Raw genomic sequence first — 19,696 nt, forward strand, 5'->3', positions numbered from 1 at the left:
AGGATGTGGCTAAACTGTTAACCTCCTGACTGATGCATATTTTTGTCAGTGCTAAATCTGAAAATAAAGAATATGTATGCACCTCATATACACAAACATGATCAAACCGATTTACATGTTCACAAAAACTAGAATTCCACACTCAACCAGGGAATGATTGCATGTGTTATACATATGTTTGCTATACAGGTGGAGCCTATTTATCCACGTTAGTTCCATTCCGTAACTCTGCGCAATTAACAAAAAACGTGTTGTGCTAAATTCCATAGTTACGCAAATACACTGCAGCCTGACACTTCCGGATGGAAGGAAACTAAGGTAGCTGTTATAAATCCCCTCCCCTCCACCATACTCAGCCCTCCCATTCCTGTTCCCAGCTGTCCCGATTCTTTCACAGGTGGGATGCTGAGCTTTTAAGAGTCTAGTCCGATGCGTTTCTACTCAGTAGTAAGCCCCACTGTAGTCAATGGGGCTTACTACCAGGAAAGTGTGGATCGTTGTTTGTGTCTGCTGGAGCAGGAGAGCCTGCACCATCTGGGAGGGGGGAATTTGGCAAACACTCCCTGGGTTTTTTAAAGCAATCCCCTCTCCTCCCCCTCTATACTCAGCCCTCCCCGTTGCTAGCTGTCCCCCCTTCTTTCACAGGTGGGATGCTGAGCTTTTAAGAGTCCAGTCCCATGCATTTCTACTCAGAAGTAAGTCCCATGCCAGTCAATAGGGCTTACCCCCAGGAAAGTGTGGAGAGGATTGTAGCCTTGCTGGGCTGTTTTGTTTCCATAGGCTGGAGCACAGAGAGTCTGCACCATTGGGGGGGATTTGGCAAACACTCCCTGGGTTTTTTAAAGCAATCCCCTCGGTTGCTACTGCACCTGCCCGTGAGTGAGTGAGTGAGTTAGAGAGAGAGAGAGAGAGAGAGAGATAGCAGGAGAGCTTGTTACGTGAAAATCCCCTTTTCCCTTCCAAGTTGTGGTTTTATATCTGGTTATGTATTTTGGATGTAGGCAAGACCTCAACATACAGGCCACAGCCAAGTCAAGTCACAAGCGAATGGCTACAGATCACCTAGTTCTATAGGGACAAACAAATGTCTCCTATTCTCCTAAATGTCCCCTAAAAATGTGTATTGTTTTAACCTAATCACTGTGCCTCCTGATCCAATCACTGCATATGCAAACACCATAAGGGGTGAAGACTTTAGCAGCAAAGTCTAAGTACCTAGCCTCCACCTATTGTTAACTAAATCACAGCCATTAAGCTACATCCTGACCCCAAAATCCAGTAGCAACAGGAAGCAAGCTACCCCCCCTCCCCCAGGGTCAGCCTTTGCTGATAAGCTGACTTCCTGTTCATCATGTCTTTCTTGCATGCTCCACGTGTTCCAGTGTGTGTACTGAGCATGCGCATCCAGGAGGCCACATCCGGGTCATTTCAGGTCAGCAAAAACCCTTAAAAGAGAGAGGCTGCCATGTGCGCTCTCTCTCTCTGGCTGCCCTACAAGGCACAGATCCTCCATAGGACTCTTCCCCCCCTCCTATCCATCTGCTCCCCAGGACAGGTAACTATATCTTGCGTCTGGAATCTTCTCCCTTCTATCCTACCTATCTCTCCCCCTTCTCTCCCCATGTTAGTTAGCAACTGGATTATGCAGACCAGGGACCCCTAAAATCCTTCCCTACAACCTATCCTTTTCTGATTCCTTCTTGGATGCACCAAATACACGGCACATGCAACCACCATAAAGCTAGGTACACTAGACACAAGTACTAGAAATCTATACTTATCAATTCTCCATGTGCATTATGTTTACCTATGTGTTTTGTAATAAAAATATAATTGTTGATTGAAAGTTATCTTTCTCCCAGTTTTCTCTTTAAGCTAAACAAGGGATTTTCTCTGCATTACGCTGTTTTGTTATCCAGCCTGCGATCCTGAGGTTTCCAAAAGGGTAAATAAATAATTCCCCTTTAAAACATAACAGCCCTTTTTGATAACAAGCTAGCTCCACCTTGCTGCATGTGCTCTGGCCACAGAGCTTTTCCAACCCCCCTTCCCCTCTTCAGCCTCTTTGCTGGCTCAGGGGCTCCAAGAGTGATACTATTCCTTGGCAAGGGGAACCTCTTCCACGGCTCCAGGGCTATTTCTCTGTCTAGGCGAGGTGGAGCCTTTTTGCAGTGTTTTGGGCTGCCTGGACATGGAGCAGAGGCCATTGAATGGGCAAAGGAGGCAATGGTGTGTGTGACTTTCAGTTCCCCCCAACCCATTTTCGTTGAGACAAATCCATAGATTAAAAAATCCGTGGATAAATAGGTTGCACCTGTATGTTTGAATGCTTCTCCATTAAAAGTCTACCTTTGGAAAGCTGGAAGTTCTAGGAAAACATATGGAACACATAAAGCTGGTTTATACAAGTCAAATCATTGGTCCATCAACTCTAACTAGCAGTAGACCTCCAAGGTGCCAGGTATTTTCCTAGCACCTGCTACCTAGAACCCTTTTAACTGGAATGCCAGGGCCTGAAGTTGGGACCCTGTATGCATGCAAAGCATGTGTTCCAGCACCGAGTTACGGCCTCCCCCTATAAGAGTTTTAGCCAAGTTCATTTTCTCAAATGCAAGTTTTTGACAGGGTGAAACATTCAATCATGAGATTTCTCTATTTGCATTCTGAAGTGGTACAATCCCAGAAATGTTGTTACCACACAGAGCCACAGATGAAAATTAGTTATTTAAACTTTCATGGGCCAGAGTCCCTCTGTTAGCTGAACTGATAGAATTGTCAGGTAAATTGAATTACCTATTAAGGCATCACAAGTCTATCACTTTTGCTGCAACAGATTAGCATGGTTACCCCTCTGAAATCTGTTATCAATGATTTCGCTAACTCATAGACCTGCCTATACTATTTAATGCTCAAGCATGCAATGAAACATGGCAGGTATTCCCTGGGAGCATTAGAGTTGCCAGATATTCAGCATCTGTGCAACCAGTAGATGGAACTAAACATCTTCTCCACAATTCAGGACAGCCTTCAACTTCTCTTGAATGAACAATGGACAAAAATAAAACAGGATTATTCTCAGTGACTGAGACTGGCAGGCTCTTTAGTCTTGCCTCAAAGTTTTCTCCTTTCTAATACGAGCGCATTTATTAATCCACAGGAAAAAGAGAAACTGCATTTTATCATCACCTACTATTTTTCATTATTTTTCTGCTATAAGTATCTTTAGTATTCTATCCCTACAGAACAACTGAACAATTAACTAAAGTTAGTTTTCACTACGGCATTTATTTTTTAGTAAGATCCAGACTTGCAGCATAGATGCTGTAAAGAAATGAGTGTCTATGCAGAGTGTATATAAAGCAATTACAGTGGGCCCTCGTCAGCTGTGGGCTTGGCCTCCAAGGATTTGAAAGTGGATCCATGGCTGGAGGGCATCAGAGAATCTCCCAGATGCAACTGGAAGTGCCATCCAGAAGTGTCCAGGAGGCTGTGAGACCATGTGCGACCTCTGGAAGGCCTGGTGCAGCCCCCAGGTAAGTGTAGTTGTGGTGCCACATAAGCCCCCATGAATTTGTCCTCAAGGAAAATATTTATTTAATAATTGCTCACAAAGCTCCCCTGGTAACACCCTAGGGCAGGTCATGACAGTACAGTATCCTGGTGTGATACCTACTGTTTTTTTTTCACTGCAGTGTTTGTTTATGCCACTGGAAAACACAGGGGCAAATTGAGACTAAGCTGATGTTCTTCCATTCCAATTTTCAGCATGAAAGTTGCACTTTTAGAGGGAAAAATATTCTTCAAACATCTCTCATGCATCACCTTGTTTGCTGCATATTTGGCACCAATACAGCAGCCTGACATTTTCTTTTTAACTGGGTTTCTTTCTTCTTAGGAAGAGTGATTCCAACCAATCAGGGATTATATAGAGAAAGTGATGGCATTAATACAGTGTCACGTAGCCAGTACTTCTCCAGCTCAATTATTCCACTGCTATTTCTCCACTTGCATTGAAGCCTGCTGCCCCTGCAAACAGGGTCTCTGAGAGGCATTTTATCAGGGGGTACAAAGTTTCTTTTGGGTCCCTTCCCAAAGTGGGAGGGGATGAAACAGACTGGGGGTTGCAATAGGGATGGGCGGAATGGGGGCAAAACAGGCAGGGGGAAAGTGACAACAGCTAGAATAGTCTTTGGAGCCTAGGTCTACCAGTCTTCCCAACGCAGAGCTCAGATCTACCTGCCTGCCTGGCATTTGCAGCTAAATACAATAATATAGAAAACCAAACACACTCCTAAGTCTCTCTAAAAATTTTCAAATATAGAAAATCATTGCACGGGATTAGTATCATTGTGCTTAGGTTCACACTGGAATGGAAAGTGTCCTGTGTACACCAAAACTAAATTCTGCAGCAGATGCAGTTCTACAGCTGTGTCCCTGAGCTCCTGTACACTCCTGTACTCCTCTACACTCCTTCATGGGAAGTGAATTCACAAGCCAAAGAGTGACTGTAGCAGGTCAGATGTGACACAACACAGATGTGTAGCAGGTCCTCCCAGATGTGACAATGATAAGGAATGTATGCATTCCTGGGCCTAGTGTGTATGGCTTATGGCAGTAGTCACTGCCAAGTGCCCATGGTAATGCCCCCAGCATCCTGAAAAGGCTGGGTGAGATTGGAAAATTGAAGATCCCAGGAAATTTCTGGGCCCCCTCCTTTGGCTCCTGGGCCCCCTTTCTGACCCTGGGCACAAATTACCCCTTTACACCCCTCTCCTAGGCCCTGCCTGCAAATGGGTGAACACTTCTACCCTTTCTGCCATCACCCAAAGAGTGCTTTTCACCACTGCTGAAAGTGTTTGAGGGAAGTGCCCTGCCCTCTCAGTTCAGCCCAGGAGCCAGAGCTGTAAGTCCCTCACTGCTCTGACACCCACCATGTAAGTTGCCCCTTCCTCTTGGGGCCATTCCAAGGAGTGGAAGCAATACGGAGGCATCTCTTCCTCATTGCTTTCACCCCCAGAAGGCTCTGACAGTGAGGCGGTCAGAGTAGCGGTCTGCTACTGGTTCAGAGCAAACAGTCTAGCATAACACTGCTGCAGAAGAAACAGTAACACATACTGAGCATTGCTTAAGGCAGCTATTAAACGACATCTGTACCAGCTGTGGACACAGCAACGTTTGTAAAGGCTAAAGGGAAGTAAACTACAACCTTCTATGCCTATCCATTAATCAAAGTTCAAAAAGTTCCTATTACACTGTACACGGAATAATGATGGGTGTGCACTTTTTACTTACAATGAGAGTATTCTAAAAAAGCAAGAAGCCAAGCAGACCTCAGAGCAGCCCCTTCAGTTCTTGCCAGAGAAGCTGGGCACTTAACATTTGTAACCATGCCCATTTTAAAGAATGATAGCTTTATTTACATGTTTCACCAGTTTGAGAGCAAATGAAACAAGAAGAAACAAGCCCTGTGGTATTGCTTAAGGCAGCAATTCTATCCACACTTTCCTGGGAGTAAGCGCCATTGACTATAATGGAACTTCTGAATAGACAGGCTTCTAGATTGGGCTCTCAGAACACTTTTCCGTACTTGATCCAATATCACTAATGCTGTGAACTGGGTATCTCAGCTCTTGCTTCTACTCCTACCATGACAGCGGAAGATTAAATGATGGAGCATCATTTTAAGGGCTTTGAACTGAGATCAGGAATGTTAAGAAGAAACAGGAATCAGATTCATATGGTACTGGTGGCAACAGATGGGTACCAGCAGAGTTAATGGTACACATTAGTGATACAGCCAAAGTTTCAAAAAAAAAGTATCAGGTTCTGAAAAGATATGCCCAATTTGGAATATATTAAATGTACTCAAGCTCTCTTGCCCCTGAAAAAGGTTTTAAGCTTGTAATGGTTTCAATGTCAAATTACGAGCAGATGTGCCAATTTTCTGCCGGCACCATCTGCATTCCTTAGACTAGATGCTCAAAAGGGCGTGTGCTGGCACATGTTTTTTGGATGCTAAAATTGACTTGAACTGTTTAAAATGAGTATGTAATTTACAGAATATCCTGAGTCCTGGCTCAATCAATCAGGTCTTAAATTTCCAAGTTAGAAATATTCACATACACCCTGAAGACAGGGCAGCCATCATGGAAATACGGTCTTTACTAAAGCAAATTATAAACCCTGCTGTTAGGAAAACAAAAACCTCAGAGACCCCTACTCCCCCCCAAAATAACTGCCTTTTCCAAGTCAAAAGCCAGCAAACAATAAAAAATCAATTTATTTTAAAATGTGGCATGCAAATCAGGGTATTCTAGGACAGCTGACTAACATCAACCAATCATGAAAGAATTGCAAAACATGTAAATGCAGCAACCTGGTGAATGTAAAAATCCCAATCCTTTTTAACAACATACTGCTTTCCTATATCACTGTATGTTCAAACTCTTTTTAAAAAGAGTGATTTTTTTTCTTTTATTCTGCAATGTCACTTGGGTGGCATTACGCCTGCCTTGTGTTTTTAAATTTCAAATTAACTCCTCTCTGGAGTTTTTGGAAATCAGAAGCGATCTTTTCCCAGAGAGTGCCAAATGTTTTGGCAGCAAGTCCAGCAATTCTACCCAGAAGAAAGAAATTGAAATTGATCGCATTTGTGATCTTAGTCACCACCATCTTTCGTGTTCTCTGGCCAATGGAATAAGAAATTGGTCCCCTAAATGCAGTGATATTTTAGATGTCTGTCATATAACTTAAGACTACAGTTCTTTCATCCTTGCACCTTACTCAAATGTCATTTCATTTAGATGAAATATTCCAAGCCAATGTGTGACAAGCAATTTTGCTTTGAGCATACTTTGCTTAAAACAAACAAAAATCCCTCTGTAATTTAAAGCAATTATCAAAAGGTAGCCATCAAGATAGCCAGTACCAAAATCATGCCTTACAAACAGAAATCCACTGTCTGTTCTGCTAATTCATTTTTTAAAAGTCAAACTTACTTCAAAAAGGGCTCCAACTGTTTATAAAGGGGGAAAGTTGAATGAAACTGGGGATATACAGAATTTTTGTGTGTTTGTGTGCTTTTTAAAAAAAAAAAAAAAACCTTAATTGACTGTGGGCTTTGATACATAGCAGTGGAATCCACCAAGCTGGAGGTGTGCCAGTCTGTTAACAAAAAGTCAGACAGTTTGGCACAGATGTTATGCATTGTGCCACAGATAAAATTACTTTCCTTTCTAGCGTATCCCCAATAAATCAATAAGAAGGGAGAGAAAAAGGATGACACTCCACACAACACAGGGAAATGCGACACCGAGACAAAGCTGAAATATGAGAAAACACGATAAAGACTGCTACTTTCAGACAGCAAGACAAGGAGGCTAGCAACCTTGACTGCAAAATAGCACTCTGCTGTAACTAACACTTCACACTGATAAAAAGAACCCACACCAGCCAAGAAGAAAGGCATTGCCAAGCATCACAAAAACGCAGTCCAAGTTGGCTAGCCATGTTCAGCAAGTGGCTTTTGTTTGTTTACTACAGGAACATTTGAAAAGCATGGATTCTTGAAAAGGTTGTTTCTCCTGCTTATTTGTGAAAGGCTGAGGCTCTCACAACAGCAGATAAGGGAGCAAAAGATCCTTCTTGCACATGGGAGCTAGGATAGGGTAATGGTTAAGAGTCTGTGGCCAAAATCACACATGCACATCAAGTCCTCTGGAATCTGCTTCAGTTAATATGCACTGCCACCATTCACAAGTACTTTCAATGTCACCACACTCACTCCTGCTAGTGTGGGAGAAGACACTCACCTTCTTACCATGGTTGCTGACCAATACTGCCCTGTATAATACAGATGTAACCCCATCATGATATATTGTCAGACTGATAGCCTGCAACCATCCTTTTCTTTATGGCCATTCCTTGCCCTGCCTCAATATTTTCTCCTCTATCCTTTTCCAATTTCTCTGTCTCCAGTAAAACCCTGGGAGAAAGTCAGTAGTTGGATTACAGGGGATTCTCCTCCGCCCTTTAGTGACAGACAGACCCATTAGCTACTGATTTTTAAGGCTGCAAGGGACATGATTTGCTTAAAACTGGGCAGCAGATCAAGAAGTGGGGCTTTTGTATGTCATTAACAGCACAATCCTATCGCTCCACAGCATGCAGCCATGCCAATGGAGCACGTGCTGTATACTATCATGGGGGGTGGTGCAATCAAAAGGCCAGCGAGAGGTAAGTAAAAAACCTCTTTACAGTACTTACCTCTCAGTAGGCTTTCTGATCACCTATGGGTCTTTTTGGACCCACACCAACTATTTTGTTGGTTAGGCCCAAGGAGATGAATGGGGCAGGGTATGTTGAGAAATTGTGGATAGGATCTGGCCTGCACCGTTGTCATCAAGGTCCACTCCCTCTAGCCCACTCCCTGCCCCAAACCTTCCCTGAACTTCCCACTCCACGACCTTACCTAAGCCAGCAGAGCCTCCAGGTGATTCTGGCTTGTGGACAGAGCCGCTGACTGTTTGCACTAGTGGCTTCATTGCATGTGATGGCAGCACAATATTTGCACCATTGCAGGGCCATTTAAGACAGCAGATTGATAGACCTGCTGTCATAAATGGTCCATCGGATTGGGTCATAAATCCCCTCCCCAGCTTCTCCCCACCCATTCAACCACTGGAAAAACATATTGCCAATTTCACCCAGGTCTTGTAAGTATTGCTCTATAGTAGTGGTTCTCAAACTAGTGGGTTGCGACCCACCAGTTCGTGTAATGCTTCCCCAGTCCCTTTAAGGGGTGGGGGAAGGGGAGGGAGGCAGCAGATTTGGGTACCATTGCTCTCTTCAACTCTCCTATGCCTCTATGGAGTAATACCCTATAGTTCTCAAGCTTTGAGGGAGCTTTACTCCCTCAGTCAGTTCTTGCGGGGGAGGGGCTACGGCAGTGATGGGATCCCCAGGATCATGTTGCTCAGGGGGGCAGGGGGGTGCTTTGCACTCAAGTTATGTAGGCAGGGCTGCAGCAGGCTGTAGGAGGTGCAGGAAGCCCTGCGCATCCCTGCACAGCGCTCCCTGAGGCTTGGAACGTTCACTAAAAGTGGGCGCAAAGCACTTCCTTTTTGCAGGAGGTGCTTTGAGCCCACTTTTAGCAAATGTTCCAAGCTTCGGGAAGAGCTGTGCAGGGCTGTACAAGGTTCCCTGCACCTCCTGCAGCCTGCTACAGCCCTGCCTACATAACGTGAGTGCAAAGCACCCCCCCCCGCCCCCCTGAGCGACACAATCCTGGGGATCCCATCGCTGCCCTAGCCCCTTCCCCGCAAGAACTGACTGAGGGAGTAAAGCTCCCTCAAAGCTTGAAAACCTCTGCTCTATAGGGTATTACTCCATAGAGGCATAGGAGAGTTGAAGAGAGCAATGCTACCCAAATTCCACCCATTCACCCTCTGCTGATGCAGCTATGCCAATGGAGCATGCGTTGTATCCACAGCAGGAGGGGGGCAGCTGAAAAGAACTCCCTGGGGGTAAGCGAACTTGTTCACTTACGCCAGGGAAAGCCTCTACCTCTGCGATGGAACTCCTCAAATCTATGCCTGCTGTTTAGCTGGCATAAGCCTGAGACGTGTAACAGCAGAGGTAAGAAGACAGATGGGGTTAGGACATTGGCGCATATGAGTGCCGCTGATACCACACCAATCTCCCGTCCTTGCCATCCTCTTCCCTTCCCAGGAACACCTTCATGCCAAAAGTTTTACTATTATGGTTTTTTGTCTACTCTCAACAAACAACAAAGATGTGGCTGATCAATGGCTATTTAAAAGGTGGTTTCTCCTCTAAAATAGGATTACAATTCTAAACATTCAAGAAGAATGCTAGCCCCCCCCCCCCCCAAACACACAAAATAAAACCAATGCTGAACTATAGGAACTCACCATCCCTTTTTCTCTGCAGACCATCTTGGAGGGAATTACAGCCCAATCCTAAATTGCCTGGCACCCAGAGGAGCAACAACACCAAAATGGCTACCGCTGAATTCTATGGGTGCTGCCAGAGTCTCCACAGGGGAAGTGGATATTTGTTCCCTTCCCCCGGGTAAGGCGTAGGTCCTGCAATGGGTCTGCTCAGGTCTGCGCCAGCTATTTTGCCAGCACAGACTGGAGGAGCTCTGTGCCAGGCTTTTCAGCCCAACACAGAGCATTGGCTCTGGCAGAGCAAGGCTCCTCCAGTCTCACCTCCTCCTGCCTTGGTTCTTCCTCCCACCCTCTCTCCACCCTGGAATGCCTCCCCACCCCCGCCCCAACAAACCTTTCCGACCTCGGAGCTTTTCCCTTGCTCTGGGAGGTATCCATGGTGCCCCCAACACTAAAGAGCTCAGGATTGGGCTCCCATCCAGCAGACATCTGGACAGTGAAATGAAATGGATGGGCCTCAAGGGAAATCTTGGGCTCTGAGCAAAATAAAAAAGCAACACAGGAACCATCTTAACCTGCTCATTCACTTGCTAAGACAATGGCAAGCAGAGAGACATGTTAACTGCAAAAGCAATGGTACCATTTTCAAAATGATACAGGACTTAGGCTTTCTACTCCATGGGAATTAGAACTTCTAATTTCCTAAATCACTTTGAAAGATTTGATTCTATTTGCGTAATTATACAGTTGAGCAACACAAAAAGCATTTCCCCTTTGGTGTAAGGGAGAATGGGATTTGGAAGTGTCTGTTTCTACATATCCTGTAATTACTATTGATCTTCACCTGATCATTCAACTTCAAAGAGAAACTGCTCTGTATTTATACTCTTAAATACGTTAAAACCCCTGTAGGCTTTGGAGAAGGAGTAAAACATTTGTGGAACAATGAAAAAACATAAAAAATAAATTTGTGGCTAAAATAACTCACTCTCTCCCTGGTCAGTAGATGCGTGCCCAAATACAACCAACCAATGTCACTTCTGTAAGATAAAGATGCTTTATTTTGGCACAGTTCTAGACTAAAGAGGTCTCCAAACTAATGATCAGACAATGACAACACCATGATGTGTGCCCTGCTTTCTCTAAATCCAGTCCTGAACAAACAGTGTAAATAATACATGTTTATAACTAGTTCCTCATGATCAGCAAGATAGGAGTTGCCGCTGGTTAGTCTACTTCTCAGGTCAGTGGCTCATATGGTCAACTAGAAGGGTGGCAGATGTACAGCAGTAGGTCCATGCACCAAATTCCCTTGGGGATATTTGGGATGGATTTTTCCATCATCTCCTAGTGAATATCATAGACCAGTGGTTCTCAAACTTTAAGGGAGATTTACTCACCAAGTAAGTCTTTGCAGGGGAGGAGCAAAGGCAGCGACACAATCCCCAGGATCATGTTGCTAATGGGGGTTGGGGGTGCTTTCACTTACTGTGGGCTTCCGCAAGCAGCAGGAAGTGTGGGAAGCCTCGTGCAGCCCTCCACATGGCTCCCTAAGGCTTGGAATGTTCAGAAACAGCACATGCAAACCACTTCCTGGCTGTGACATGAAACCGGAAGTGGTTTGCATGTGCTGTTTCTGAAAGTTCCAACTCTCAGGGAGCCCTGCAGAGGGCTGCACAGGGCTCCCCACACCTCCTGCTACTTGCAGTAGCCCACAGTCAGTGAAAGCACCCCCCCACACCCATTAGCGACATGATCCTGGGGATCACGTCACTGCCTCCCCCTTCCCCCGCCCCTTAAAGGGATGGGAAAAAGTTTACATGAATTGATGGGTCACAACCCACCAGTTTGAGAACCACTGTCAGACAATAGTGGTTCACAGAAGAAAAAGAGTCTCAGACTAGGGGAATCTAACATCCAAGTAAAGATGTAAGAGACCATATGAACTCAAAAGAATCTTAACATCCATATTTACAGATTTTCATTCTCATTGTTCCAGGGAACAGCAATCTGAAAGAATTATTGTATTCATTACAAAAAGGAAGAAAAGAGGTATGCTTCCTTTGTCACAGTCAAAGCAAGGTTCTCAAATCTCACAGCAAACAAACCAAACACAAATCAAGTGTGCTTTCCCTGCTTCTTTGTAACAGTTGACCTTTCCTGCTAGAATGCTCTTGACATCACAGCAGTTCAGTCAGGGGCTGAACAGAGAAAACAGCTTCACAGGTGATTCAGAACACATTTAATCAATGGAATGACTATTAGACAATGAATTATGCAATTGTTGTACACACTATATTATGAACCAAAGTCTATACAGTATTTCTTAGTGGACAGAAGTTGTAAAATCCTAAAAAAAAATTCTGTATCACCTAAGTTTAGAAGGGGGGAAGTTAAGAGCTGACCAAGACTCTTGATCCTTTCAGATATTGATCCTTTCAGAAGTCTCACCAGAAACATTCACATCGAACATGCAAGGGTGGAAGACATATTCGTGTGAATTAAAATTAGGATATTAATAGCATTCATATTGCATTACTTCAAGCTTGAATATCTGAAGAAAAGCAGATTGCTTAAAAAGTATGTTGTTGAATGAATGAATGAAAACTATAACAAGACAGTGTACTTTGATATTGCAAACTTCAAAGACTTTTAATTGGGACCTAATCTGGGGAATATTAGAAATAACCTGCATTATAGGTACCAAGATTTCATTTAAATAAATGTTTATCAAGTTTAAAAGCCATGGTAAATTAAAACAAGTACTGTACAACTTTGAAGTTTTGCCTGCTGTCTGTGCTGGGCTTCTTCAGAATCCCTTGTAACTCTGTACCAAGATTTGCTATGATCAAGAACTAAAGATTCTCTTTCATTTTAAACATGTTACCTGTCCTATGGCTTGCTTTGTTGGGCATTGCTAGCATGAGACTCCAAATATGTAATGCCAACTCAACCTTTGGACAGGTGATAGAATAAGGTATTTGCGGTTCAACCTATTTGCATATACAATAAAACATGTACAGGTCCAGCCTATTTATACACGGATTTTTTATACATGGATTTGACGCAACACCAATGGCCCCTGCAAATGAGAAGGAATGTGCTGATCCCTGGAGAAAGGGAAAAATGCATCCCTTTAAAATCAGTTTTAAAAACTGAACAGTCCTTTAACAACAGCCTCCTGAATGAGAGAGAGAGGGCAGCAGGCTAACAATCCATCAATCCTTCTCTCTCCTTCGAACCCCTCCCTTCCCCCAGCATGTAAGAAACTGATCATTTTGCATTGGTGAAGGGAGGGGCTGAGTGAAGTGCTGATGGATTGTCTTCTTAATGACTCTTATCTTAGAGTCAAAAGGTCAGCAAGGCTGTTTTTCAATCACTGGAGCAAAGAAACTTTGTTTTTTAAATTGATTTGCTATAGTGTGTTTTTTTGGAACAGAACCCACCCAAATAATTAGTCTCAACCTGTAAATATTTTAGTTCATTATTTACTGTATTGCTCATCATTTGCTGATATAAAGAGGAAACATGTAACCTTCGTATTGGTCATATATATTGTGAAAATGATCAATGTAAAGCTAAATACCTTCTGCGTCAGTGGTTCTCACACATTTAGCACTGGGACCCGCTTTTTAGAATGGAAATCTGTCAGGACCCACTGGAAGTGATGTCATAACTGGAAGTGACATCATCAAGCAGGAACATTTTTTACAGCCCTAGGCTTCAATCCTACCCACACTAACCAGGATTAAGTTCCATTTACTATCATTGTTAAAAGAATATACATAGTAGCTCGTTCAAAGTACAGGTCTGTAACATTTCCCCAAATGCAGTCACATACCATGACAGCACCAAGTCTATTAAAAATAAAATATTGAAATGAATAGGGAGTTGGGGACCCATCTGAAATTTGTGTCTTGACCCACCTAGTTGGTCCCAACCCACAGTTTGAGAAACACTGTTCTATGTGAATAAATTTTTATATATGTCATTTATAAAGTTTCAACATTCACAATAGTCACTCAGCAATTCAGGCATGTGTCCAGCCACTATGACTATAAAAGATTCATTTGTTATAAAGACAGTTGGGAAAATTCCCCCATGCATTTTATTCTGCCACTCCAATATTGCCCTGAAATTTAATTGTTCAGTACCAATCAACTAGAATAAGTGAATTTGCCCAGTAGCTAAGTGCTGTCTTCACCCAAAAGGAGTTACATTTCTAAGAAAAGCTGGCACTTTTACCTACAAAAAAAAAAAAAGAGGACGTGCATTGGAAGCACAGGCAGAACTATACATAAGGGAAAATATTTGTCTTGTTTCCCTTTTTAGAAATAAAAATTGCTACACATTTTTGTGAAGTGTAGGGAGACCTCAAGAAACTCCTGGATGCAAAGTGGATCTACAGGGCAGAAAGCAACTTAATAAAAAGCAACTGGGCACTTACAATTTTAATCCAAGATAGAAAATGCAACCCTCTGTGCCCATTCCCTGAACTACCAGTAACATAGCGCTGGAACCAATGGGTGCATAAAGTTTCTGCTCTAACTACAATCAGTGATGGGGAGGAGGCAACTACTACAACTGATGTTGGGCACAATCTTCACAACTTTCATATAGTTGGAAATGTGTATAAATGTGTACAAAGGATTTCATTCACAACTACGGGGATTTCAAAACTACAGGGAATTTGTTTAGGCAAAGCAACCAAATTCTGCTTAGCTCTGCAGCCCTGCAGCAGGGCTAAGCCTTAAACAGATGCTCAGATGCTATCTGAGCATCTCAAACAGATGCTAAGCCCTAAGCAGTGTATATGATATGGGAACAACTCACCTCATCTTTCTCCAGAACACCTAACCATGGCCTGCTTAACACCCATGTAATGAGTGTCATAGTTGAACTGAGGTCTCCAGGTTTCATGATGTATAAACTGTGCAATCCCGGCTTACACAGCTTCTATGCAACTCCTCCATACAAGCAAGATACTCCATGCATAGAGATAAGGCAGACCTGGAGGGGAGCCAGGCATGACCCCCACACTCACTGTATGTTTGATCAAACGTGTATGTGTCTCTAAAGAATGTGAATAAAACTACAGCTGAAGTTTCAGAATGCTCAATTCCTTATCAAGTATTCTCCACTTGTGTGGTGCAATCATGGAGTTACAAAATATACACAACAGTGGCCAAAAACTGTGGAACTAGTTCTGTGAGCACCAGAGGCTCAGATTTTGTTTTCTTCAAACAGCAGCAGCTCCAACAGCCACCATCACCTCCACAATAAGACTAAGGAGAAAGGAATTATTGAAGCAAGCCCAAAGAAAAAAGTCCCAATGGACAACCCAAGCCCCATACATGAGTTCTTTAGATCCTGTCCTGCCTTGAAGTACTTGGATTCTGCCATAAGAACACAATAAGGACCCCGCTGGATCAGCTTCTAGTCCAGCTTCCTGTATCTCATACTGATCCACCAGACGCCTCTAGGAGCACTCAAGAAACCTGTATCCTGTTGCGACTTCCTTCTACCTCATACTCAGAGATAGGTTACCTCTATAACCTGGAGGTTGCATATAGTCATCATAGTTTGTAACCTGTGATGAACTTTTCCTCCATAAACCTGTTCAATCCCCCTTTAAAGTCATCAAGGCCAGGTGCCATCACAACATTCTGTGGTATGGCATTCCACAGATTAATTGCACAGGATAAGAAAATATTTTCTTTGTTCTAAATCTCCCACTAGTTTATTTTAAGGGATGTCCTCTACTTCTGATTTTGTGCAAGGGGGAAAAGAAGTTCCCTCTATCTACCCCACTCACAATTTTATGTTTCTCAATCATGCCCCCCCCCAGGACACCTTCTTATTTACCTGTAATTTGAAAAAAAATTAATTCCTTCATCCATCATTTGTTGCATCATTACCCAGAAAACCAATCTGCTGCGTTCCTAGATTATAGAAAAGCACACTTCAGCCAAAACACTTATTTATGTACTACAGAAGACAGACAAAAGCATCTTTGGACGTTCACAAGAAGGCTATAAAGAAACTGGCCTCTTGTCCCCTCTTGTTTGCCCCCAGCATCTGACTCTCAGCAATACAATGTATAATGTCTCATTTAGCTATTATACCCAATAGTTGTCAATGCACAATCCTGCCCATTCTTTCAACTACATGCCAAAATATGTTGCCAATCAATCAGAAAAAGTCCAGCTTGGCCAGTCCTTTGGCTTTCGGATCAATTGCAAGATTTGTTTTGTGTAAAAGCTAAGGGTCCACTCCTAGCCAACTTTCCAGCACTTATGCAGCTATTCCAACAGGGCGTATGGTGCATCCCAGGCGGGGGCCAGTCATGGAAGCCTACACAAATAAGGCCTCCTCAAGATAAGAGAACATTTGCTCCCTTACCTTGGGGCTGCATTGCAGCTGGATAGGCACTGGAAAGTTGGATAAGATTGGGCCCTAAATGTGTATTTGCTGCCAGAAGCTTTTAAGTAAAGATTTCTTTCTGTAAAATCTAGAAGTAGTATTTTCACAGATGTGCATGCCCACACACACACACTAAGGCAACAGACAGATAAGTTTGTCCCTAGAGTGCCATTTCACACACTACTGTTACAAGTGAGACTCTAACATGTACATATGCAGCAAATCTATACCTGCCTGCACAAGCTCTGATGAGGTATGGGAAGTGGTGTAGCAAGCCACTGTGGCATCCGGGGCAAACTTCAAAACTGCGCCCTTCCAAGTCACATCCACATGACATCACTTCCAGGTGTCTCACCCCATAACTCAGAATGCCCCTGGTGCCTTTAAAGAGGAACAAGTTCCTGTTTAAAGACTCTGAAAGCACTTCTGAGTTGTGAGGAGGCCACGTGTGACGTCCCCGCAATTCAGAATGTCCCCCCCCCCGGGGTCTCTAAACAGGGACTTCTGGTTTTCACAAAACCCCAAGTCCCTGTTTAAAGGCTCCAGAAGAGGCATTCTGAGTCACAGTGGTGCTCCCCAGCACCAAGAAGTCCACGGCAATTGCTCCTGCATCCCCCCTTAGCAACGCCACAGACTATGGGATTGCTAAGGAACAGAAGACAAAAGAGGATGGTGGCAGATGAATAGCTAAACCCTATCACACTTGCTTACATGCTTGACTCCTCCATCTTGATTCACCAGTGTCCTCTCCTGGGCTCCACCCAGGTACAAAATTTTTTACATAAGAAATGAACAGCCTTACCCCAAAATCTGCAAGAAAGGACAGCAAATTCTACACCTAGCATAAAACATCTACATCATAACTTCTGTGATTTCTAACTGCAAAACTCAAGGCCCGATCCTTCCTAACTTATAGCACACACCCTGCCGGTGCACCAGACCTCTGTGCATCACAAAAGAGCCATAAAGTGCTTTGCAACACTGTATGCTGGACATACTAGCACAAAGGCCGAGGCTTTCACACATGCTTCCGCAACAGAGGGTGCCCACCAGAGCTTATGAGACCTCTGCCAGGTTGCACAGAGGTGGGGAAAGGACAGAGAAGGATAGAATGGGATGGGGGGCAGACAAATCAGGCCCAGGAGGGGTGCAGGATTGGTGGTAATGGCATGCATGGCATCCCCACCCCCTGGACTTGATCCACCAACATGGGTGCACACAGATTTGCACCGGCCACGTGGCACATACAGATCCAAGTAGACCTGATGCACGAGCTGGGAATTTCTCTAGGGCAAAGAGGCAAATGTCCCCTTATTTTGAATAGATTTCCTTCCTGCTAAATTCCCCTGAGGGATGCAGCGCAGCCCACGCTAACCCTGCTGCACTAGCATGGCAGAATTTGCACTGGGCTGAGCTCCCCAAGATATTTGTTTCCTAATGTCACTGTTTCCAGTCACAACAGAAGATATAACACAAATACCATTCTACTGCTTTGCACAGAGGAGAAGAAAAGAGATCTGTTCTGTGACCAAAAAAGGGATGCCATTTTATTTGGCTTACCAGTCCATCACAATTGCTGATGGCCACAGTGGCACCTGGCATGCCTGAGACTCCTCCTGTGAAGACACATTCCTGCTGCAGGGGTTCTCGAAAGACTTCCTGGAAGTCTTCTTGCCATTCAGTCAATGCATCAGGGGACACCAGCCGCCGGTTGGGCTTCAGGCGAAGATGAAGTTCTTCCCCAAAAACAGTAACATTGAAGTAGTACAAGCGATTCCTGGACACGCCTTGGTTCAGATGGGTGCTGCGGACCACCCTGTGTCGACCTGAGTGAGGGGGAGGAGTGAAGGAATGGCCAGCTTCTGCCCTGCTTGCTGCCACTGAGCCAGACACCACGTGTGAGAGGAACCGTCCCTGGCAATCTGCACTGAAGGGCACAATCACACCATATTCACTTAGCTTTCCAGACAGGAGGAGCTCTAGTGGAAATAAATACAGACAGACAAACTTCAATACATTCAAAGCAGAGAGAAATCCTTTTTTGTGCAAAAAGCCTTTCCTCTGAAGGGGATTCCAGCTTAGTGCAGCCATGAGCCGTGTATCCATGGCAAGGCACAATATCTTACAAGCAAATAGCTTGAAGCAACTATCACCCAAACCATCCAGGATCATTTAGGCAAGGCTCTGTTTGCTTAAAATAATAATAATTCTGTATCAAGACAACACAAGTTCTGCAACCTACATTCATGTAAAAAAGGTACATTTGCATAATCCATGTTTATTTATTTGGAAAATTTATATCCCACCTTTCCCATGCTGAAGCAAATGCCCTGCTTTTTTATCATGCTTTGTTCTTTCTATTTTTTTTTTTTACTACTACTGTATTACTATTTTATATATTTGTTCTGGCTTTGGTAGTCAATGGGAGTGGCTAGTGAGGAGACTGAAGCCATATACCCTGTCCACTGGAAATCTTTACCTAGCAAACCCCTTTTAGCTTCTGAGATTCCAGCAGAAATTGCACACATAATCTAAAAGCCACAAGGACTAGAAACGTGGAGTTGTTGTTGTTGTTTTTAAGCTAAAAGGCTAAAATTTCAGGAAGCTAAATTTTGTGCCACAAAACACTTTTATATCCTTTTTCTGTGTTCCTGCTCAATTGCAGCATATAGATAGCACTGAACATAACTCCCACCATCTAAATATGCTGTATTTGTCTATAACAGGGGTGTCCAAAGTTTTGGCAGGAGGGCCATATCATCTCTCTGACACTGTGTCGGGGGCCGGGGGGGGGGGGAAAGAATTAATTTACATTTAAAATTTGAATAAATTTACATAAGTTTACATAAACGAATATATTAAAGATGAACTTATATGAGTGAATGAAGGTCTTGAAATAGCTCAAGACCCATAAAAGGCCTTGCACAAAGCAAGGCTGGCCTTTCCTTTGCTGCTGCTGCTGCATCACAGAGGTGAAACAGTAAGCAGTGGAGGGAGCCCTCATCCCACAGCTCATGCAAGAAGTCAAACAGTTGCCCTCAGGCTGAGAGCAGTTGCATTGGGCCAGTGCGGGCTCCAACAAATCTCCAGAGGGCCAGAGGCTCATTGGAGACTGGGGGCTCCCTGAGGGCTGCATCGAGAGGCCTCAAGGGCCGCAAGTGGCCCCAGGGCCGGGGTTTGGGCACCCCTGGTCTATAAGGGTGATATAGTCATTTTGTTTGTAACATTCACATTTTTGTGGATGCTCTTAAGTAGAAATATTTAAACGATTAAATTTTATTTCAAAGCAATGATGGTACCAAACTTTTATACAATATTTCCTGACCGCAAAATCAGGGAACCCATTGTCATTTCCATCTCAC

General features: G+C 43.8%; 1 protein-coding gene across 3 annotated transcripts in view; it reads right to left on the reverse strand.

The window, feature by feature from the left end:
• The window catches only part of ADAMTS14 (ADAM metallopeptidase with thrombospondin type 1 motif 14), a 94,808-nt gene that overhangs the window by 71,902 nt on the left and 3,210 nt on the right, over window positions 1–19,696 (reverse strand). For all 3 annotated transcript variants that reach the window (XM_066622257.1, XM_066622256.1, XM_066622258.1), the window contains exon 2: window positions 17,895–18,313. In XM_066622257.1, coding sequence (XP_066478354.1) covers window positions 17,895–18,313 — 419 coding nt within the window. The remainder of the gene's footprint in view (window positions 1–17,894; window positions 18,314–19,696) is intronic.

The sequence above is a fragment of the Tiliqua scincoides genome, chromosome 3, assembly GCF_035046505.1.
Source record: "Tiliqua scincoides isolate rTilSci1 chromosome 3, rTilSci1.hap2, whole genome shotgun sequence".
NCBI classification, from domain to species: Eukaryota; Metazoa; Chordata; class Lepidosauria; order Squamata; family Scincidae; genus Tiliqua; species Tiliqua scincoides.